Raw genomic sequence first — 24,554 nt, forward strand, 5'->3', positions numbered from 1 at the left:
GATACAATGGTTGCACCAGATTGGCAAAAATTAAAATGTTTCTTAATAGTGTTGGTGGGGATTGAGGAAACAGTTCCTCTCACACAAGACTGGCAAAGTTATAAAATGACACAACCATTAACTAAAATTTAGGATATATATAACCTTCAATCAGCAATTGTACTTCTCAAAATTTACCTCAGGGACGCCTGACCCATATACTCAGAGAGTGATACACATGGCCGACTATTACTCTATAGTTCAGGATTGTTTTCTGTGGACTAGAAACAGACAACTACCAAGAGTCCATCAATGAGAATTTTTTTTATTTTTAAATGAAATTTGGTCATCCATTCTATAGGATACATAGAGCAATTTAAAAGAATAAAGTGGATTCATATGTACTTACACAAAAAGTTCTGTAAGACATACTGTAAAGTGAAAAGCCAGTTTGTGGAACAGTAAAAACAATATGATGTTATTTAGGGTACAAATGGATATAAATGAAACAAAATGAAATATTTCCATAGTTAATGTATGCACAAACTCATTAAAAGGAGACCTGGAAAGATACCATGAAGCTGTTATCAGCAATTGACTTTGGAAGAGACAAGGATTGGGTCAATGGTGGGAAGGAGTCAAAGGCATCAATACTGCTTTACTCTCTTACAAAAAGAACCTATTAGTGGATTATCCACAAAATAAAAAATAAATAATATCTGTAACAAAAAAGATAAAGTAGTAGGAATCCTTCCTTTAAAATGTGTTTTTCCTCCTCTTCCTTGTTAATTTAATTATATGTTCCTCTTTCCCCTCCTCCAAGCTCCTGTTTTAGGGATACAAGGAAGAGCTTACTGAACTATATGAATTTCTTGGATCTAGTAGTGAGTAGTTTTATTTTTACACCAACCTTGGCACAGAAGCAGGGCATCAGCTTACTATGTTTCATGTTCTAGCAGGATAGGTTTTTGTTATTAGCCTTTTACACTGACCATTTTTTCTTCTTTAGCTCCCATACAGATTCTTCTTGTAGTTTGCATGGTCTTCACGGCTAACACTTCCTGTGTTGGTTTATGGTCCTGATATGGCAGAGCTCCCAAAGAAAGTCATAGCATAATGTAGGCAACCTCTTCCATACTCAGGCTGTAGAGGAGCCCCTTCTCACTCATGATTACAAATAAACTGATCCTCTTTACATAACACACTGACATAAGAAAAACAACCATGTTTAAAATAGTCATATTCAGAAACTCATTCTTGCTAATTACAGTCAATAAGATTTACAGAGCCAACAATAAAAGGGAAAGAATGATTAAAATAAGCCCAGAGCTGGTACAAAGTATGAACATTTATCCCTTAAGATAATGTTCATATTTATCTGCTCCCAACCAACCCCAAACTTTCTTTCAATGTTTCATCAGAGCACATTTCTGCTACCTAAAAATTACCTCCCAGCTCTGTTTTTTAAGTTCTTAAATCACCTGGGCTGTCTGTCTTCTTTGCCACTTATCATTTCTATGGTGACAAATCAAAGGAGGGGTTACAGAAGGAAGCATGTCAATGTTCACAGAGAGTGAAACCAGTGGCTTGAAATCAGTGGTGCATGGTACAATGTGGCCATGACAGGAGAGAAGACATGGATGAGAAACTGTAAAATGTGAGAATTCTCCTCCAGGGCTATAAAGAGAAAGGTCTTGTAACAATATTCTTTACCAAGAGCTTCTTAAGCCACTCAGCTCGCCTCTGAGCAGAGTAGGCTTCAAGGGATCACTAATCAAAGGGCTTCGGCCCAGGCTTCATGGACCAAGGAGAAACATGGACAAAGACAAAGGAAGAAGCTCCAGGGAGAAGAGAGGCACATCACCCAGATACCAACGCAAGCTTCCAAACAGGTGCAGGGAGGGAATCAGGGGATAAACTTAAAAGTATCACATTTTTTCTTTGAGACGTAACCTCTGTAGTACATGTGATAGATTCATATCAACAAGACTGATTGTCAGAAAAAAATATCTTAAAGAAACTGGGCCTCTAAGCATCATCTGACTGCAACATTAAGCCCATCCCTTCAAATGATTTTATGCAAAAACATGGACTTAAAGCTTGTGTGCCCTCCCCACTCACTTGCGGGTACCATCTCTGCTTGCGTACATTTATGCTCCTAATATATCACTTACAGGAGTCCACCTCCTAGAAGTGGATTCATCACTCGTTCTGACTCCAGGACTGGGCTTAAAGCCAGAAGAAAATGACAAACTTAGAATCATGGAAAGTTTAATTTTTTTCTTAAATCGTCTCATCTTTTAGATACTGATATATGATCATTAACTAAAAAAATAAACCTCAAAATTCTGATACATGACTGACCGTTGACTTAAAAAGTGAAAAATGAAATTCCCATCTCTTGGCTAAAACTGGAAGATTAATATAGATGAAAAGAAAATAAATAAAGAGACAGAAGTATTGCTACCACAGTATTTGTTTAAGTTGGTCATAAACAGCATTACAACAAAGAGAAAGTGGTTAGTATTAAAAAACTGAGATTTTTCTACATTTGAAAATAAGCATGAGTTAAAATACTGGGTTCACAGAACAATAGAGGTACATCAAAGAGCCTCTGGTCCTAAACACTTTCTCTTTCTTAAGCAAAGAAATATTTATTATTGGTCTTAAAGGGGAGCTTAACTGAGTTGCTATGAATTATTTTAAAACCCCAAAATACCTTCTGTTGCTTTTATAGAAGCTTGCTTTACAAGTTGAAAAATCAAACTGACAGTCTAGTCTCTTGTACAAATACCCAACCTTTAAAAATGCTCTAGGCATTATAAATATATCTTTCATGAATATAGCTTCAACAGTTCTAAAAATAGCCTTTAGGAGGAAAAAAATAAAAAACCTCTTTCAAGCCATTGTTTTATACATAACAGCAGGAAACCAAACAGAATGTCAAAGCCAAAGTGATTAACACACCCAGTAATAAACATGAACAGTCAGTATGAAATCTTACTCAAATACTGTTTTTGACGTTAGCTCGGGGTCTATGCTTTAGCCCCATGTCTGTGGCCAGAGATGATTACAGGGCACCCATATTCAGAAAGTAACTCCAGGACCACAAAGCTAAAATCTGTCTTTTGGATGACGTGCTAACAGACCCATTCAGGACTGGCCCTGGGGGCCAGATATTACTGTCTAGCACCCAAAGAGTTTCCCCAGGCTCTACTCTGACCCCAAATATGCCACTGCACAGAGCAGTTTCCATACCACTACTCACTGGTGAAGTTCAGGTTGTCCCCAATGTCCAAAAGCTAAGCTGACAAACACCAGTAACCTTAGATATAGAGAATTAACACCAGAACGTGAAAAGGCACCTCACAGTTTGATGCCAGGTATTTTATTGGTTTCAGTATGGATTTAGCACACTCAATAAAGCCTGTCCCATCTTTCCAAATATCAGAACTTATAGGACCAAAATATTCTGTGGTCTGTGGCCTTGTATGTTCAAGTGCAGAACCATAGCATCATCTATGGAAATAATAACCTACTTTTTATGAATATTCTGACCTAACTACCCATTAAACTCCAAAGAAATCTTATGATCTGCAGACAGTCTAGCTTTTAATAATTCAGTATGGAATCATCTCAATTGGTTTCATAATAAATGAGATTCTAAATTCATGGTATGGTGGACAGAAAGCTAAAATGGGAAGAAATTCCTGAAAAAGTGAAGGTATAGTCTAAAGGGATCTTATTCCTGATTTTCTAACAAAAAACAAATTATCAAGGCCAAATTCCTGCTGAGGCTGGGAGAACCCTTAATAAGCAGCAAAGGGGAGAAGGAAGAGAAATGGAAAGCCACAGTTACAGTCATCAGCAACAAAAATGACTTTCTCATCATGTTTCTTCATTTTTTATGGGTAGAGTTGGTGGGAGACTTAACAGCAGTAATACTGGCTAACTTCACTCTACAACAAATGTAATTCACAATTCCATGTTCTTACCCTGAAAAATGCCAATTGTTCTAGGATTTAGCACATCTAATATTTCAGACCTTGGAAAATCCCAAGACATTTCTATCTAAGATATTCTTTTTAAGTAGAATCTTTAAATAAATTACAAAGAGTCATCCATGAAATGGATAGAAAGCTAAATACTTCGCAAATCAGCAGCTAACTGGAAAATGTAAGAAAGACATATCTCACTTCTTACCTTGCTTTGATCTGTCCAGTAAAAGAAAAATCCCTGAGGGTCGGTCCTCAAAATAATTGGAGTGACAATAGTGGAGTCCTAGAAATGTAAGAAAATACACGTATATCAACATATGCCACTATAGAAAGCCTTACCTGTGAATTACTTAACAAGTTATAATTATTAAGTTTCTCCAAGATCATCAATTATTAGTAAAACTAATAAAAAATTAAACATGATATCTTTAACATCATAGGATTGTTAATTATATAACTGAGGTACTTTACTAATAATTAGAATATTGGGACATTACTTATAAAGGAAAAGGCCAGTGATGCATGTATTTATTGATTAAGGCAAGTTTTTAAAGGCACTGGCATGTTTTCTAACAAAAAGCTATATTTGGTTTTCCAAATAATTTTAACACTAAACATCATTACATATTTTATATGATTAAAGTTAATTAAAATCCATTCTTCAGGATATTATTTTAAATTACATTTGCTCTATAAAATGATTTTTAATTGTACTGAAGAGAGTAAACACAGCATTTAGGTATTGCTGTTTCCAAGGTAACAGTAAATAAGGCCATCTTCTATATATTCGGAAGGCTATACACAAAATTGTTATAAGTTTAAATTTCACACAATAAAATAAAACATCATAAACAGTCTTCTGAGTTTAAAGCATGCATATTATAAAGCAAAAACTGCCTGTATTGTAATTACAATATTAAACATCTCTAAAATATGTGTTCTTTTCTTTTGGCAATTTTCAGAAAGGCATACTATCTGCACAAAGAAACACATGTCACTGGATATGGATTTTTATACTGAAATACTGGGACCTTTGCAGGAATTGCATTTTTTAAAGAGACATAAATAACCAGTTTATTTCAACTTTTTCATACACATTGTAACTCTGGTATGTCATATCCTCTATCTGATTAAAAAGATTTGTAATAAATTTAGAACTTGCAGAGATAATTTTGGAATTTGGGATTGTCTTCCTGATGGTTAGAGCAGATCTAAGGCTTTTGTACACAGGGTAAGTTTTATTATAAGAGCCAGGTTCTGGAGGCCAACCCCTCGGGCTCAAATCTCTGCCTGTCCCCTCCTCATGCCTCATTTTGCACAACCACAACTGGAAAAAAAAGAGATAATAATCATACCACCCTCAGAGTTTTGTTGTGAGAATTAAACAGGATAATTTGGGTAAAGCACTTGGATCAATTTTTGGCGCATAAAAATGTTCATTATTACTCTAGTGGATTATGTTTAAAACCTGATTTATTAAAATATTAAATGAAAGTTTATCATGGCATTCTTTTTTTTATTGTGGTAAGTATATATAACATAAAACTTACTATTTTTAAGTGTAAAGTTCAGGGGCATTAAATAGTTTCACATTGCTGTGTAACCATGACCACCATCCATCCTCATCTTCCCAAACTGAAACTTCACACTCATTAAACACTAACTCACCATTCCCTCCTCCCACTAGGCCCTGACAATCACCATTCTATTTTCTGTATCTAAGAATGTGACTACTCTTTGGTACCTTATATAAGTAGAATCATACAGTATTTTTCCTTTTGTATCTGGTTGATTTCACTCAGCATAATGTGTTCAAGGTTCATCCATGTTATAGTAGGTGTCAAAATTTCCTTCCATTTTAAGACTGAATAATACTCAATTATATGTCTGTATCATTTTGTTTTTCCATTCATCGACTGATGGACATTTGGGTTGTTTCTTTCCACCTTCTGGCTGTTGCGAACAACGCTGCTAAGAACATGGGCCTACAAATATCTGTTTGCGTCCCTGCTTTCAATTCTTTTCCATATATACCCAGAAGTGAAATAACTGGATCATATGATAGTTCTATATTTAATTTTTTGAGCAACTGCCTTGCTGTTTTATCCTGATAGTCTTAAGATTCATTCTTAACATGCAGTCTGAAAATATCTTTTACAAGGCTTGTGCTGTTACATAGAGCTTCAGCTGGAATTTTTAAATTCCAAAATTACTTTTAAATGTTAAAAAAAAAAGACATTTGGAAACAAGTTTGATATTATAATGGAAGGATAATTTTTTAAATATTTGAAGCTTCTCCTATGAGATTACATGCATAAAACTTCAGAGCAATATTTCCAGTAAATCATAGCAATATTTTCAGTTCTGTTTCATCACCTACTCTTCCAGAGTTGGGCGAAATAAAAGTTTCCAATAGGCTTTACAGAACACACATCCCAATTTCCAGGTAAATTTGGAATTAACCTGTAGGTGTAACTTATCATTTTCATGTCAGTTACTTTTCTAATCAGAGTGTCTGACAAGAGCATCTGATAAGATTCTAATCAAAATCTTAGGGACAATTCACTGCAAGGATCCCAGACAATAAAATATTTAAAGTTAGCTGAGGAAAACAGCTCAAATTTATATGTTGGAACATCGTTAGGCTGCCTCATTGTTTCGGATACTGCTTTTTCTAGCTTATTCCTTTTCCTCCTTCAAAATTAAAGCTCCTTTGTTCAGTACTTTCTTGACCCCACTCTTCCGGCCACAGTTCCTCTACTAAATGATCATTTATCTGGGCTCCCTGCCTGCTTCCTCCATAATCACCTTTAACATTCCAAGATCAGCTGGAACTTGGCATTCTTGCCATGCAAGGCAGGGTTTGACCCAGAAATACGTGAATATCCATTTTCAACTCCACCTCCTTTTTTCACACCTCTCCCATAGCTGCAAGTGCCTATATTCTCCCCCTACTCAACCCAGATCTCAAGTATTATTGTCAGAATATATGTTGTAGTTGAAATTTGAAATATATGGCCATCCTTCATTTCCAAGGCAACTGCAGCATTTTACTGCAGAATAATGGAGATAACTCTCAGATGGTCTATGCTTTATTCTTTCTCCCTCCATCAATATCCGTAAGATGTGTATTCCATAAGAAGGTGGTTTTCAAACTTTTGGGTGCATCAGATTTACAAGGACTACGGGTTAAAATGCAGACTACAGAGCCCTTTCTCTGGAGTTTCTCACTTAGGAGATCTGGAATAGAGTCTGAGAATCTGCATTTCTACTTATTTTCAGTGATGCTGCTGCTACTGGTCCAGGAACAAGACTCAGATCCACTGACACAGGCCGACAATGGGTGAGGCTTTGAATCAGGAATACAATGATGTAAATGCCCAGGAGCACCAGTGAGCTTGAAATGTAGACATCCCTGTGTCTTATAAGTACATGGCTTCTAACTAGGAATTCAACTTTAATTTGCTTATTTAAAGTGATAAGGTATTTTTTTCCAATAAACATCTACCTTGAAAAGAAGAACACTAATAAACATACCTGTCTTAAGTTAGTAATTGTGGATAATGTACAGTAAATCTCTATTTACTCCTCTTTTGTTGACAGAAACCATTTTACTCTCATCCCATCTTATCAAAAATAAAGACTAATATAATTATATAAGAAGCTGCTGTTCTACAATTTACATGAATCTCCAAAAAGATTTTAGGTTAAATAAAGGACAGTCAAGGAACAAAGTAAAGGGACTTCTTAAAACCTCAACATCCAAAAGAATGAGAGATATTTCAGTAAGAAAAAGAGTCACTGCAATCAATATTAAAATTACAAAGTCCTATAACTTCTTTATTATGATTTGTGCATCAATGTGCTGATATAAATCAATAACATATACTAATGCAATGTTATATGATAATTACATCTCAAAAAAAAGATGAAATGTGAAAACAAATGAATCACTATAAAACAAATTATATACCCTGGAGTATAATCTATAAAAATATTGAACCAATATACTGTACACCCAAAACTAATATAATAAGGCAACTAAAATAAATAAATAAATAAATAAATAAATAAATAAATAAATAAATAAATAAATAAATAAATAAATAAATAAATAAATAGAATGTCCTAAAGGAACTGGGAGGAAATGACAAAACAGTCCAAACTCTCTCCCAATACCAGAATATTCTTTACAAAACTCCCTGACCAAATAAATAATAGACACATCCTAAATGTTTGGTCTGAGCCAATCACTGCAATATGAACTCGAAATGGAATTTCTCCTTTGATATTTATAATATTTTAAGAGGTAGACACTTATCCCGATTTTACATATAAATAGACTAAGGCTTAGCTTAAATAACTAGGTCCAAGGAAACCTAGCTAAGCTAGTAAGGGAAGCACTGGAATTAAACCTCAAGGACAGACTCTACACCAAGGTCACTCAACAGTTTCATTACTGATCTGCTAAATTAGGGCTTTTTTCAACATTTGTTTTCCTAATCATCTTCCATGAAATGTTAATATCACAGATATTCTGTATATCTATTTATATGCTGTATGTATACTGTGCTTTATACAAAATAAAAAGTAAAGAATAAGAAGACTTTTTGTCCCTCAAGAACCATTTTTCATTTCTTTGGAGATGATCTGGCCCCAACTGAGAAGGCAACACTGTCCACCTGCACTGTTGAATATGGGCTCACCTGAGACCATGGAACACTTGAAATGTGGCGAGTTAGCTAAGATGTGCATAAGATTTGAAAGACTGACAATGAAAACAAGAATGTAAAGTAGTTCATGAATAATTTTTATATTAATTATATATGTAAATAAATATATCGGGTTAAACAAACAATATTGTTAAAATTAATTCCACCTGTTCTTTTTTTAACTTTTTTAATGTGGCTACTAAAACAATTAAAATTTCCAGTGTGGCTCATTTTATATTTCGACTGGGCAGTGGAGCTCTAAATCTTCATGAGAAAATAAGTTTTCTCCTTAACAGGGAAATCTTTTTCACAAAGCAAACTTGGTCAGATAATGCCAGCTAGAAAGTTTTGGGATTTTTTTCCATATATGCAGCTACCATTTAGTTTTTTTTGTTTTTTTGTGTTTTCGTTTTTGCGGTACGCAGGCCTCTCACTGTTGTGGCCTCTCCCGTTGTGGAGCACAGGCTCCGGACGCGCAGGCTCAGTGGCTCACGGGCCCAGCCACTCCGCAGCAAGTGGGATCCTCCCGGACCAGGGCACAAACCCGTGTCCCCTGCATCAGCAGGCGGACTCTCAACCACTGAGCCACCAGGGAAGCCCACCATTTAGTTTTAACACCTAACTACTGGGTTGGCCAAGAAGTTCATTTGGGTTTTACCGAATGAAATTTTTAGACAACCCAATTATACAAAATAAATCTAGTTGCTTCTCTAAGTGTCAACTCTTCAAGTATCTGAATAGAGCCAATACGTTGCTGCCCTCTGAGTTCTACTTTACCAGGTTCAGGTTAGTAATGAGCTAAATTGTGCCCCACCCCAAAATCCATATGTTCAAGTCCTACCCAGTGCTTCAAAGTGCAACCCTATATGGTTAACAATCTTTACATAGGCAATTAAATTAAAAGGAGGTCATTAAGGGTGGGCCCTAATTCAATAGGATTGGTGTCCTTATAAAAAGAAGAAATCTGGACACAGACACATACAGAAGGAAGATGATGTGACAACACAGGGAGACCAGCCACCTACAAGCTATGGAGAGAGGCCTGGAACAGATCTTTCCCTCAGGGTCTTCAGAAGGAACCAACTCCACTAACACCTTGATCTCAGACTTGAGGCCTCCAAAACTGTGAGAAAACACATTTTTGTGGTTTAAGACTCTCAGTCTGTGCTACTTTGTTATGGACACCCTATAAAACTGATACAAGCTATAACCCATTAAGGCTAATGTCGAGGACCAGCTCACAGACCCACAGACCCACAGCCCACACGTTGGTGCCACTGTCAGAAAGTCTACTGGCCAAGATTGACCACGATCCTGACTCCACAGTGATTTTGTATCCTCATGTTGTTAAACAGAAAACACACATGGCTAGAGATGTGCACTTCTCAACTAATCAATGTTACAGAGTCAACAAGGGAAAAAAAACAGCCATGCTCCACAGGGATTGCCCAAGACTTGCCTCAGAAAGCAGCAGAGCCAAAGACGGCAAACACATACACAAACAGCTATGTAAGGAAAAGAAATTCCAAATGTCACAGAAAATCAGATGTGATGCCCAACAAACGTCAGCAATGCAGCCCTGACTATGAAACACACACACATACATACACACACACACTAAAGGCAGTCTTGGATGATAGATTGTGAGATTAGGATCGGTGAAGTAAATCTTCTATGTGCATCAGCATGGAAGAGGATTTTCTTCCTAGGGCCTGTCAGGTCTGAAATTTCCCCGAGGAAAGGAAAGCAGAGGAGGGAAGAAGGTCCAGGGTGGAGGATGCAAAGCAGTGGAGAGAAGTACCATTAAAAAGTTGCCTTTTACTGACAGGTATAAAAATCTCTTTTAACAAAATACAGCAAAAAGTTGGAAGCATGTTCCTTCAAATACCATGCAAGATACTGCAGGCCTACACTAGGGATTCAAATGAAAGTCCAGATTCCCCATCATACAAGGTGTTCGCTGTTTAGTGGGGGCATCAGATGAGTAAACCAATCATTTCAGGAAGCTATAGGTCTGGTGGGCTGTGGTTTTAATATACATTTCCCTGATGACTAATGACTAATGCTGTTGAACATCTTTTCATGTCCCTACTGGCCGTGCGTGTGTGTGCATGCATGTGTGCACGCAGTGGCCCAGTACTTTTTAAAATCAGTTAAGATTTAAATCAGTGGTTTACATTTTAATCAGTGGTTCTGGACCAGGGGCAGTTTTGCACCCCAGGGAAATGTTGGCAATGTCCAGAAACAATTTTGGTTGTTACACTGGGGATTTTGTTACTGGAATCTAGTAGATAGCCAGGGATGCTGCTACACATTCTACAATGCACCGGCCAAACCCCATAACAAAGAATTGTCTGGCCCCAAATGTCCATAGTACTGAGGTTCAGAAACACAGCTTTAATGGCTTCCTACTGACTTCATGATAAAATTTTGCCGTGGCCTAAGTAGCATATACGCACCACTTGCCATCCCGCCTCATTATCTGAGCCACCAAGTGCCCCATTTGCTTATCCTTCCCTGTCCTTCAAAGTCCCATATACCTTCCCTCCTTAGGATGCCCACATGTCTTGTACATTTGACCTAATACACTCCCCATCCTCATGTTGGCTTAAGTCCTACTTATAACTCAGGTCTTTCCTTAAACAGAATTTCTCCATGGAAACCTTCCAAACTTCTTATACTCACTTGTACTTTTGTGCTTTTTTCCATAGTACTTATCACAATTATCGTAACATCATTTACCTCTCTTTGTTGAACATCTATCTCCCCCAGTGGAGCACCAACTCCGTGAGGGCAGGAACCAAATCATTTACCCTTGTAAATCCACAACACTAGCAAAATGTCCAGCTTGTAAGAGGCATCCATACAAATTTAAAGTATGAACACTGGATGGGTAGATGGAAGGAAACTGCAGAAAAAGAATCAAGGTAGATTCTGAAAAATATCAATTGGGCTGGCACCCAGCAGGTTGCCAGAAGCTGTGGCAAGAGAAATTACAAAGCAATGGCAAAGGCAGCATAAGGCTTTGGAGGGCAGAGAAGGAGTGAGTGGGATGTGAGGAGAGGAGAAGGTGGGTAGAAGCTGCATGTTCTTTGTGGAGGGAAGGATGAGGAAAAAAGGTCAGTAACTGTAGGAGGAAGGTGGTTGGGGGGGGGACATTGTGCTGGAGTCTATGTTGGCATTTGTATGACTAAAAAGCATATTTCTATGTTCTTAGAAGAGCTTCAGCAGAAGGGAATCTTTCACAGATACTGTCCAAGGGGAGGATAATTATGAATCCAGAATCCAAAGAAACCAGGAGGCATGGGCTCCAGGACACAGAGCTTTCCCAGGGACAGGAGGGAAGGTGGGACCATAGAGGTGGCCCAAGTATATTGAACTAGGAGCGGGGAAGGGAGGATGTCAATAATATTGTCCCAGTAACTTCCATTCCCTCTTTACAGAAGAAATAGTGTAGGTAGAATTTTTATTATAAATAATATTTTTTAAACTATCTGTCATTAATAGTTTTCTCATTTTGGCAATAAATCTCACATATCCATTTTTCTCCTTTTGAATCATTATCCAGATAGAGAGGATGTTTTCACAACCGTCAGTCTTTTGCTCTGTCACTCCCAACACTTCTGAATTTCTTTAAGGGCAATTTTCCTTGCAAAATCTCGGTATATGTGTATCTTTTTCAGAAAACAGAAGCCACTTGTAACATTCTGAATAAGAGATGTAAATACATTAAGCATCACAACTTTCAACCAATATTGAATCACAATTGACTACACACTCAACCTTAAGCCATATTTAGCCCTTACGGGAAATCCGTGCTATGACAGCAATCAGCTCTGTATTGACAATAAATATGTTGCTTCTTGAACTCACATGGAGAAACCAAAGTTAAGAAGGCCACAGGGTCCCTCGGACTCTGGGAGATGTCAGATGGAATGGAAGGATGGACGGCAGGGCTTTCTAACCAATGCCACACACAGTCTGTCATGCAGGTGTCTTGGGAGCATGACCACCCTCCCTCATGACTGCACATTCCCCCTTCCCATGAACCCACTGTGACCCAGAAACACACCAGATCATTCCTTCATTCCACGAAGATTCCCTGAGCACCAACTCAATGTCAGGCCTATGCTTTGCCCTGGGGAAGAAGATAAATAACACAAAGCTACAGTCTTTGAGGATCCCTGGTCCAGTTGTTGTATAGACGAGGCATAACCACCTCCCGGCATGCACCCTCCTGCACTGGCAATCTACATCTGGGCTCTTAACTGACAGCACCTTGAATTCCAAGCCATTCTGCCTCACGTTCGGGTGCAAGTGGCATCCTCTACACTTGCTTCATGCCCACTTTATCTTTCATCTTCCAACATCAAAGATTTCCCATAGGAAGCCATGGGACCAGTCTTAATGGGCATCCAACAAAAGACAACATTTGCAAGTATGTTTGGAAAAGAAAAAGATGGAAAAGCACATGTAATGAGTCTTGCCAGATACAAAAGTGTCACTTATTAGGTAATGAAAAAAATGACCTTTGTTTTAACACGATTCCTGAATATCTTTCCGTGAGCATGTTTTACACTGACTGACTGATGTAGAACATTTGTAAACTAGACTGTACCCTGGTCTTTGTGCCTCAAAGCAGCAATGAAGTTTTCCTATGTTCCCACATCCTACACTGTGGAACAAAAATGGGCTTTGTATACACATCATAAAAAAATAGCTGTTTTTGAAGACACTAGCAAAGAGGAAGGCATTTGTAGGGTTCTAAGCCTCATTTGTATGAATCCTAAAATCAGGGGGATTCTTTGGAAAAGTCAATGAATCTCTTTCAACTGGTAATCATTTGGATTCGATTAAAAGCCTTTCGTTACCACAAGGATCCTGTTTGGGGATATCATGGTAGACTGGAAAGGTCCTGAATTTAACCAGAAGACCTAGCTTTAAACCTGACTTCGGCTCTAACTAGTTGTGTGCCTTGGGCAACTCACCACTCACTAGCCCCGGTGTGCTTCTATGTAAGATGGGAATAATAACATCTGGCCTTTTCCTACCACTCGAGGTGGTCTTGAAGACTGAAGGAGCATGACTGTAAATAAATAAGAGTGGTTTATAAATATCAGGGCCTGTTACTAGGACTCACTCTCAGTATTGAACTTGAGAGGCAGCATTATAGCAAAACTCCATTTTACTCAACTGTAATATTGAAGGAGAGAATTACATAGGATGTGTGGGTGGTTATTGCACATTAAGACTGAAATTCATGGAATCCTAGAACCATAAAAGGCCGTATTGGGTAGGGGTTAATGAAGAAAACAAAAACCTCTCTAGAAACTTTGAACATAAAGGAGTTTAATTACAGGTACTTGACAGTATCACTAGAAGGACTGGAGACATAGGCTTCAGGTTGAGCCTCTGTAAATGACCCCAGAACATGATACACTGACCCTTGAGGAGAGCTGTTGCCTCCACCACATTCAGAAAGGTGAGAGAGGGTTTCCCTGGTGGCGCAGTGGTTGAGAGTCCACTTGCCGATGCAGCGGACACGGGTTCGTGCCCCGGTCCGGGAAGATCCCACATGCCACGGAGCGGCTGGGCCCGTGAGCCATGGCTGCTGAGCCTGCGCGTCCGGAGCCTGTGCTCCGCAACGGGAGAGGCCCCAACAGTGAGAGGCCGGTGTACCGCAAAAAAAAAAAAAAAAAAAAAAAAAGAAAGGTGAGAGAGAAATCAAGGAGGAACTGCTAGGGTCAAACACAGTCCAGCTTAGCTGAAGACAAAGGAAGAGTAATCTGAGACTGGGAGCAGCCACTGTTGCCACTGCCTCTTTATAACCAAACACAGAAGAAAGACTACAGAAGATCATACTTCGTCCCTCAACATCCCACACGTCTGTAGAGACAAACCAAAGAATGCAGAGAAGTGGCCTCCTTCACATATCATATAAGTGCATCTCATACTGGTGGAATGAATTTACAGACAGAATATTAGACACCTCAAGGAAGTCTAGTAAACGTACCTTGAGATTCCCTGATTCTGTATTATAAGAAGTCGTACAAAGAGGATGTGGGGATGGAGACTAAGTGAGATTCAACCAAACAGCAAACCTGAGAAAGCATCCCAGTCAGTATCCTTCATTTTTTTTAATCTACAGGACCACTTGCTGACTTGCTCTGGGGTCTTCCTTTTTCAGCTTATATGGCCTCTTCTATAAAATGAATCAAATTAGCTTTCCCTTACCTACTTCATAAACAAGTTCCAATGAAATTTTGATTTTTTAACAGCAAAATAACTTCTTAATCTCCTATGTATCAATGTTATATATTAAGATCCACAATGACTAGTTCAGGTAAAAGTGCTTTGTTAACTAATTCATTTTCCTTAAACTTGTTCATACAACTTCATTGTGATGAAAAGAAACAAAACACTGAGCAAGTACTGCGAACTAAAAAAGTCATTGAAATGAAAACCATATGTAGGACGCTTTTAATTCTCTTTTAACACTAAATATTTTTTCTTATTTTATAGAATAATGTTTCTCCACTGACAATAATTTAGTTTCTTGATAAATGTATACAGATTTAGTCAACATCAATTATATCTAAGCATATACCTAAGCATTTTTTCAGAACAAAATTAAAATAAAAATTTCCCCAAATTGGGGCTTCCCTGGTGGTGCAGTGGTTGAGAGTCCGCCTGCCGATGCAGGGGACACGGGTTCGTGCCCCGGTCCGGGAAGATCCCACGTGCCGCGGAGCGGCTGGGCCCATGAGCCATGGCCGCTGAGCCTGCGCGTCCAGAGCATGTGTTCCTCAACGGGAGAGGCCACAACAGTGAGAGGCCCGCGTACCGAAAAAAAAAAAAAAATCCCCAAATTGAAAATTAACATATGAAGAAAATAATAAAATCAAATATCAGAGCACAAAGGGATCAAAGGGGAATCCGAAGAACTCTTCAAGAGTCTAGCCTTCTTTATATGCTATTTCATTTAGTTTTTAACAGAAATCGACAGCTTCTTTAAAATCTCATGTAAATCTCAGAAATATGTCCTAGTTCCTTTCCTTACTGATATACAGGGGCACTGGCTCTGACTGTGGGATGGGACATGGAATAGATGGGGGGAGGGGAGCATTATGAAATCTTTCTGGGCAGATGGAATTTATGATACAGTCTGAAAAGGCTGCTTGAACCTCATATTAGCTCCAGTAACGGGAAAACTAAGGTCTTCAGTCACGAAATATTTGTTATTTAGGTGAAGACCCACAGCATTAGTCGACAATTCACAATCAATCTCATTCCATTTTCTGCCAGGCACTCCTTGTTCATGATAATGTGAAACAATCCTGATAAAGAAACATTTAACTACAGATTAACAAGTTCAATATAAAAAAGCAAAACGTTCCTGTCCCATTTAAACAGTCATTGCATGTAAATATCATTTGAAGCTATTTACTGATAGGCTAAAGTTTCCTGGGAAGGATTAGAGATATGCTAATAGCCAGAGTAAATTATCCTACTGCACCATAGGTGGGAATATCAAAGTCAGGCAAGATGCGAGAGAAAACCTACTAGAGAAAATTATATTCCGGAAACAGCACTCTACTAGTCTGCTCTGTTATGCCAATAACAGCCTGTAGGCACTACATTTCCTTGCTCAATTACTACCGTTTTGTTTAACTGCTTTCGCCTTCGGGGCATTTACTACACCTGCTTCACTTCCCAGGCCTTACCTTAGGCTAGATAAGGACCTAATCAAGGTCCATCTAAACCCAGAATAAGTCATTTTTGTTACTGTTGAAGAGGGTCCTAAAGCAATAATAAAAATGCTTTAGGCTTTTGTTTTCATTGAAAATAAGAAGAAAATAGCTTTCTTAGATCCAAGACAGGCAAAACCAACCTACGGAGCTGTAAGTCAGGAGAGCGGGTGTAGGGGCCAGAAGGGAGCACTCAGGGGCTTGGTGGGCTGGCGATGCTGTTTCTCCATCTGGTGCTGATCACGTGAATGTTCATTTTGTGAAAACTGACCTAGCTGGACCCGAGATTTGCATGTTTTACTTCATGAACGTTACACTCTGATCAAAAGCTTAAAATAGCTTTATTGACTTACTTTGGAAAAGTGATATTCTTACACTTAGATTACAGTAATCACTGTTGATGAGAAATTCACAAAAGCTCTTTGGACATGAAAAAGGGACAAATCTGGACATAGTTAGGTAGTATTTTAGAGGGCACCTGCCAGCCCTCTGGGGGCTGCGTTTGGATCCACCACCTACCAACCAGGGCTGTTTCTTCCCTCTTCCCCCATAACCTGTCCAAAGTCAATGCTGCTGACTGACCACCCTGTAAACGCTTCTCTGCTCCCTCATTAATCTTGTCAGTGTCACCTTGTCATCATTTTGGAAACCGCAACTACAGATTCTACATAATGCAAAAGTTCTAACTGAGCTTTTGTGTAGGATGCTGGGAAATGTGCAGTATACTAACATGATTTATTATTATTATTCCCTGTTTTAGCTGTGGGTTTTTTGGTGGGGAGGGCAGAGTGGTGGAGAGGGGTGAGGGAGTTACTTGTTCAAATCCACAGGGCGCTCAGCACATCCAAACCTCCAAGCTTCCTCAGCCTTCTTCTCAAACAACTTAGCCAGTCTAGCAATTATGACCTTTGAATGTAAGATTACGCTTCTGAGACATGATGTATGATGTGAGACTTACATATATCTATCTCTATTTTTTTTTTTTCTTGCTAAATTACAAAAGTTTTTTTACCTGTTTCCTTTTCCTTCTGGGCATCATACCTGTGCACTTACTCTGTGTGTGTGTGTGTGTGTGTGTGTGTGTGTGTGTGTGTGTGTGTGTGTTGTGTGTACTCTAAGGTTTTTAAGTAGAAGTAAAACTTTTGGATGCTTTGGAAACTGACTTCCTTTAAAGAGAAAGAGTCCTGCAGTTTTTACATAGATTCATTTTCTCTGAGATACCTATATTTCTTAAAGGGTAAAAAACCATTTTTCCCTTTCAAATCATAAAATATGAAATTCAAAACATACTTTAAAGGGAATGGAAGGAAGGTCTGGATCTTCCCACCTATAGAATAAAAGAGTCATCCAACACACACTGACCACCTTGATAAAGTTCATGGCCCTCTAATTACTGGGGGACCATCACTTTTAACAACTTATTTTATTGAGTGTTGTACGTCAGGTGCCACACAGAGCAATGCCTGTGCCTTCACTCCTTTAATGGTAACAGCAGTTCTGTGCAGTAGGAGATACTACAATCCTTACATTACACATGAGGAAACAGGTTGAGATGCATTAAGCAATTCACCCACTGTGAGCTCTGAATTTGGAGGGTGAGTGGAGAAAAAGAAAACAGTCAAATGAGAAGCCCTCCATGCCCCAGAGGTTGTAGAACAAAGACACAGATCTTTAAGAGGAAGGATGGACAAACTCAGAAAACAGATTCTCAACAGCCCATTAGAAAGCATAATGGTACATTTGAAAATGAGGAGTTTGAGGCAAATCAGGGGTGGGGAAACCTTCGTCTTTCCCTCCACATCCTGTCCAACACAGAGAAACAAGAGGGATCAGGCTCACAATCTCCCAAGCTCCCTAGCTGAGATGGAGAAAGTTAGCTCACTCTCAAACACCCCAGTCCTGTACACCCACCTCCTACTACCAGAGACTGATTGTATACAAATGCAAAATGAAAGCAAAGATACAAACACACAATAAAAGCAAGGTGCATCCTTTCATATCACTGGTGAAACACATAGCCACCATAGGTCAGTCCTTTATCTGTTGGCCAAGTTCTGGAGGACAAGGCTTGGCCTTGATGTTCAGACTGTATATACCTATACACCATTACTAGTTGTTCAAAAATGGAAATATTTCCACATGCCCCCACAAACACTGGGGACCCGCAGACCTTCCCAGGATCAGGCAAAAGCATGGTTGATGCCTGGCCCTGGTGGAACAGGATATCTCCAGGACTCCACTCCAGCTCCACTGCCCCCCTGCTGTCTGTTGTAATTGGTTAACGCCAATGTCAAAGCTTTTGGCTACCAACCTTAGAGCATCCATAGCTTCACCATGACATTGGTAGGTAGCCAACAGACTATGCAGGGCACTGCGCCCTCTGGGTGACATCCTCCATTCTACATGGTGGTCAGGACAACAGGACTGGTGATTATGGTGCTTTAGCCACTCAAAGAACAAGACAGAATCTCTACACAATTCTAAATAGCCCCACACTCATCATTTTCAAATGTACCATTATGCTTTCTAATGGGCTACTGAAAATCTGTTTTGAGTTTGCCCATCCTTTGTCTTAAAGATCAGAGAAGAGGGTTTACAATTTTTAAGTGAGATCAGATATTTGAGATATTTTAAATTATTTCCAGAATTTACTTTTCCTCACTAGCAGATGGGGCACACCCTTGGGGGTAGGGGTGTGGGCAGCAGGTATTTCCCAAAGTCAGAGCTAAAAGGAAAAACACAGCAGCCTCCCCTGCTCAGAGGCAGGAAGTCAGACTAGACAGCCTCTCAAGAAGCTTCTCTCTTTCCTTTCCTTTTCTAACACTCCCACTAGAAGCAGATGAAAATGCTGAAAATGTTTCATTGCCTATAAGAAATTCAAAAGAAATGCATGAAAGTGAGTTAAGTCAGCCTGGGCATCAGAGACACTTCCTAAATATCCCAGATCTAAAAAGATTGTCCATGATTATGTCACTGAGTTTTTTCTACCTCCTAGGTAGGTAGAAAGGTAACAATTGGAAGAATTTCTCAAAATACAAACACAGAGATAAAATTAAACTTACAAACCAGTGAAAGTGTACACAGGCCAGCAAGATTGTGCTCTCTACCACACTTTCCAAGTTTTTTTTCACAAACCTTATCTCAGTGGTTTCAAAGTGTGGCTTCCCAACCAGCAGCATCAGTACTACCCAAGACCCTATGAGAAAGGCAAATTCCCAGGCTCCATCTCAGACCTTCTGAATCAGAAACTGAGGGTGGGCCCCAGCAGTCTGAATCTTACCAATCCCCCCAGATGTTTCTGATGCACGCTCAAGTGTGAGAAGGGCTGCTTTACCTATCAGCTGCTGCCAACTTTTAGATGAAATAGGTAGGAAAGGTAGCATTCTCACAGTCTGAGCAAGAGGCAGCAAAGATTCACAGAGGTTAAGTGATTAAGCTAAAGTCACACAGCTGACTGGTTAAAGAATCAGCAGGTACACCCAGGCCTTTGGACTCAAGATCTAGCTCTCTGTGTCTTCAACACACAGTCTCACTAATATGCAATACAATTAGCCAGATAACCTAAACTGGCTTGATACTAGAAGGACAAATATGAACGGGGGAGAGTAGAAGGGTGACACCTGGGGAGGAAAAAAACATCCTAAGAAAGTCTGGGTCCGTCTTACTCCACAGATCACCATGGAGACCAAGAAGGCCAACCAAGGAACTTACAGGATAGTCCATTGCATTCCACATAACCTGACTCCTGGATGCAGTCTGGTTTCTCCCCTATGAAAGATCTGAGATTCCCCTGGCCCTCTCCTTAGTGTCCACATCCTTCCTACTGGACTGCCCCAGAAACTCACTGTTCAATGCTCAGAGGGAGCCCTTCTCACCTTCTGCAAATGGCGTTTGACTAGCAGCCTCTCCATCACTCTCCCTGTGGCCCTCATAATCTCTATATCATTGGTGTTCTTGATAATTTTCTGTCTCCTCCACCTAGTATGTAAGGTCGGTAACAGCAGGGGGGTTGCTGCTTTCTTCATCACACCAGGCTCTAATCCAGGGCCTAGCATTAGTAGGTGAGGAAAAAATATATGTGACATAAATGCACATAATAAAAGTAATCTACCTGGATGTATCAAAAAGTGTTTCCACAGAAGAACTTCATTTTCAAAGTGACACTCATATTTTCTTCCAAACAAGACATTCTAGAGAATTATTTTTTCTTCAAACATTGTATACATTTTATTTTATTCATTATTATTTATATTAGTTATCTATTTTATACTTATTAGTGTATATATGTCAATCCCGATCTCCCAATTCATCCCACGACCACCGCCCCCCCTGCCACATTCCCCCCTTGGTGTCCATACGTTTGCTCTCTACATCTGTGTCTCTGTTTCTGCCTTGCAAACTGGTTCATCTGGAGAATTATTTAAAATGCAGTTTAAAATCATCTCTGTGAATAAATCCAGAGCTTATCCTGGAATACCCTTCTTATTCTGCATAGTCTCTTTCTCTCTCTCTCTTGCTCTCTCTCTCTTCCTTCTGTTCTTCATTCTCTTTCTCAGTAAACCCATCATCATATTAGCTTTCTCTCTGATCTCAAGATGGGCAAGACTGCTTTATTTGTTGTTGAACTGCATTTGCTTTGTTTTTCCTTGACACAAAGCATTTCATCTGTGTCTGAACTTATTGTTTAGATTGTGGAATAATCCATTTACAAAGCATCCGGTCATTAGACTAGGACAGAAGGAGACAAGTGTAAAGTCCACAGTAAAAGGATGCCTACAGCATTTAATAACTGGTATGAGCTTGCAAGGAAGCTGTGGGCTCAGCCTCCAAGTCCTGTCTGCACTTCCAAATGGACAAAATATAGACACAGACCCGCTCAGCTAAGTAACTGGATTCTCTACCTGGAATATTTAAATTGTTTTCAGACACTGGAAAATGGCTTAAGGAGATTAAAGAAAAATACCCTGGAGAATAACAGGCTATAATTTACTAGGTGGAAAATCTTTTCAGCAAGAAGAATGCCTCATTCTCCTATAACTCCTCCTGTTTAAGAGATGTCTTAGTCATTTGGACCCAAATTCCCTTAGATCCAGCATCTCAGGTTTATTCCCATGGGTTGTTCTTATCAAACCTGTTGAATGACACCTAGGCCATAAAATTGATAAACTAATGTCCTCCATCCGAAGATCCCCATGTATTCAGCAAGATTATTAAAGTGTCTGAAGGCAATGCGCGGGGTGGGGGGTTCACTTGAAGTCCTAGGGTCCAGGGTTCCTGTAAAGTACTGGACTTAGCCCAGCCCCTCCTGGCATAAGATGAAGGTAAACTGAGGTAATAATGTCTTGTGTTCTATGTCTATTTCGAACTGAAGACTCCAGCCAGCTCAGTTCTCAGAAACTTGTCCTCCCGCTTAGCCTGCAGGCCCACCGAGCCCTCATCGACCCCTCAGTGACCCCCTGCTGCTCTTCAGCCCTCCCCTGGTGTGTCCTCCCCAACCTTTCTCAGGGCCCTTCTCTGCGGAGCCCGGGCGCTAAAGTTTGGCATCACCGACCACCTGTCGGCTGGACCGCTGTGTCCTCTGCCTCTGCCGCGTGGGCGCCCAGAAAAGCGCTAAGACGCTGAGCAATCATTCAACAGTTTCGGACTCCCAGGCAGTTCCTTCTCGAAAGGGACCAAAGGAGGTAACAGGGGGTGCATCTGCGCGCGGAGAGGGGCGCGACTTGTTCACACCGCAGCGCTTTCCTGCGGGTCCTAACTTCACCCTCCCCACTTTCCAAACTCTCAGGACCCGTCACCGGCAACGCCGGCCCCTTCGGCTCCACCGGCCCAAAAGATTTCAGACCTCAGGGGGCGCTGACCAGACCCAGCCAGGACGTCAACTACTGAACCCAAGGACCCAGGAGCGGGCGCCCAGCCGCCGCTGTCGGCCACCCGCCCGGGCGGCGGCGACCTGAGCGCTCCGAAGCCCCCGCGCCCGCCCGGGTGCGCCCATTGCATAACGCACCCCTCGCCCCACCCCCACGAGAGGCCCGCGCCTGCCCCGCGCCCAGCCGGCAACCCCGCCAGCTGCCCCGACTTACATCATCCCACTTGACGAATTTGGTGCCCTTCTTGAGGCTGTCGGACACGCACACGGGCTTGAGTTGCAGAGCGTGTACTCCGGGCTGAGCCCCGGCCATCAGGGCTCATCGGGGCTCCGGGCGGCCCGGGCGAGCGCGGCAGGGACAGGGCGCAGGGCGCGGGCTCCTTTCCCGGCTCCAGAGGCGCTCGCCTCTGCTCCCGCGCCGGCCTCCACACCTCCTCCGGCGCGGCTCAGCAGGCGGGGCGCGCGGGGGCGAGGCGCCCGGCCATGCTCGGGCGGCACGCGGGGTCGGGCGCCCGCGGTGGATGCGGAGCCTCGGAGGGCAAAGAGCCGCCAAGCAGGGCTGCCAGCCGCCGCCGGATAGAGCTCCTCGGCCGCCGCCGCCTCCTGGCGTACCATTCAGCACATCCTCTAGACATGGAGGGAGAGCGCGAATGACACACGCTCGGCGCCCCCCCGCCCTGCTCCTTCCCCTCCTCCCTCCTCCTCCCGCCCCCCTTCCCCGCCACCAGCGCTCGCTCAGTCCCTCCTTCCCTCGGCGGCTTCCAGCCCAACTTTGCGCACTGGGTCAGGCGCCGGGAAGCGGGGACGCAGCGGCACCTCCCGGCTCCCGGCCTTCACTGCAGCCAACGCCTGCGCCGCCGCGCCTCTGAGCATGCCTGGTGCCCCGGTGGCGGGGTGCTGGGGTGTCCGGGAGCCAGACGTTCCTGGGGGTTTGCTGGGGAACGTGAGCCCGAGCCTGGAAATGTCCTTGGGTCCAAACGGGGTGGGAAAATGGAGCCGTCGGAGGGAGCGGAGAAGCGACCCACTGCTTTCCCCTCTAGCTGGAGCTCTCCAGCGCTGACCACAAACCAGCTTTTTGAAAAGACAATTATTATTTATTAGTAGAGCAGAGAGCATTTGAGAGGCATGGAGTGAGAGCTCTTTGGGGAAACCTTGCCAGCCCTGAGAATTTGCAGCGCGCTGGTCTTGAAGCCCGGGCATTCTTCGGTTAAGTTGTGTTTCTGAGAAAGCAAGCCCATTCTAAGAGAAACAATGCTTTTATTTCCCACGATGACAGAAGGCCCCTGTGTGTCTGTGTGTATGTGTGTGTGTGTGTGTGCACGTGCGCGCGTGTATCAGACAGAGACAGAGGAGGAGAGAAAGGGAGAGAGAGGTGTCTAACTGATAGAAACTTGCTCATTTAGGAACATAGGTGTAAGGATGTTTGTACTCATTCAACAAACATTTCTCATTTCTTTTAAAACAAAGAAAGAGATAGCCCCACCAGAATAGATCAAGTTTAAAAGACCGATAATACCAGTGTTGACAGAATGAGGAGCAACTGGAAATGTCATTCACTGCTGGAGAGAGTATAAAATTGTAAAGCCACTTGGAAAAACAGTTTTTTATGAAGTTAAACATTTACTTATCATAAAACCCGGAACTTCCACTTCTAGGTATTTACCCAAGAGAAATGAAAACATATGTTCTCACAGACTTGTTCAGTAATGCTCGTAGCTTTCTTCATCATATCCCAAAACTGGAAACCACAAATGTCAATCAACAGGTAAATGGATAAACAAAATGTGGTATGCCAAACAATGGAATACTATTCAGCAATATAAAAGTAATGGGCATACAACCACACAGATAAATCCCACAGACTCTAAGCCTAGTGAAAGAAGCTGGACACAATAGACTACATACTGTTCAATTCCACTTGAGGAATTCTACAACCGGTAAACCAGTCTATGTTGACAGAAAGCAGATCAGTGGTTGCCTGTGGCCAGGAGTGGCAGGGATTGACAGGGAAGGTGAACCAGGGAACTTTTGAGAGTGACGGAAATGTTCCATATCATGTGTGTACACAGTTGTCAAAATTATAGAACTGTATACCTAAAATGAGTATGTTTTATTGTAAGTAAATTGTACCTCAATAAAGTTGATTTTAAAAAAGAAGAAACAGAATATGAACAAAGAAGGAGAGAAACATTCTTTCCTCTTAAGTGTTTGTCTTTTTTCCTCTGCCCCAGAAGCTTCCAAGGCCCAATGT

The 24,554-nt window shown here is 41.1% G+C and overlaps 1 protein-coding gene across 2 annotated transcripts in view; it reads right to left on the reverse strand.

Moving 5' to 3' along the window:
* Positions 1–22,616, reverse strand: part of PLCB1 (phospholipase C beta 1) — a gene marked incomplete at both ends in the record, with an annotated part of 691,313 nt that extends 668,697 nt beyond the window's left edge. For both annotated transcript variants that reach the window (XM_079720111.1, XM_079720112.1), the window contains 2 exons: positions 4,183–4,260; positions 22,518–22,616. In XM_079720111.1, the coding sequence (XP_079576237.1) occupies positions 4,183–4,260; positions 22,518–22,616 (177 nt within the window). The remainder of the gene's footprint in view (positions 1–4,182; positions 4,261–22,517) is intronic.
* Between the last annotated feature and the right edge of the window lie 1,938 nt (positions 22,617–24,554).

The sequence above is a fragment of the Hyperoodon ampullatus genome, assembly GCF_949752795.1.
Source record: "Hyperoodon ampullatus genome assembly, chromosome: 14".
NCBI lineage: Eukaryota > Metazoa > Chordata > Mammalia > Artiodactyla > Ziphiidae > Hyperoodon > Hyperoodon ampullatus.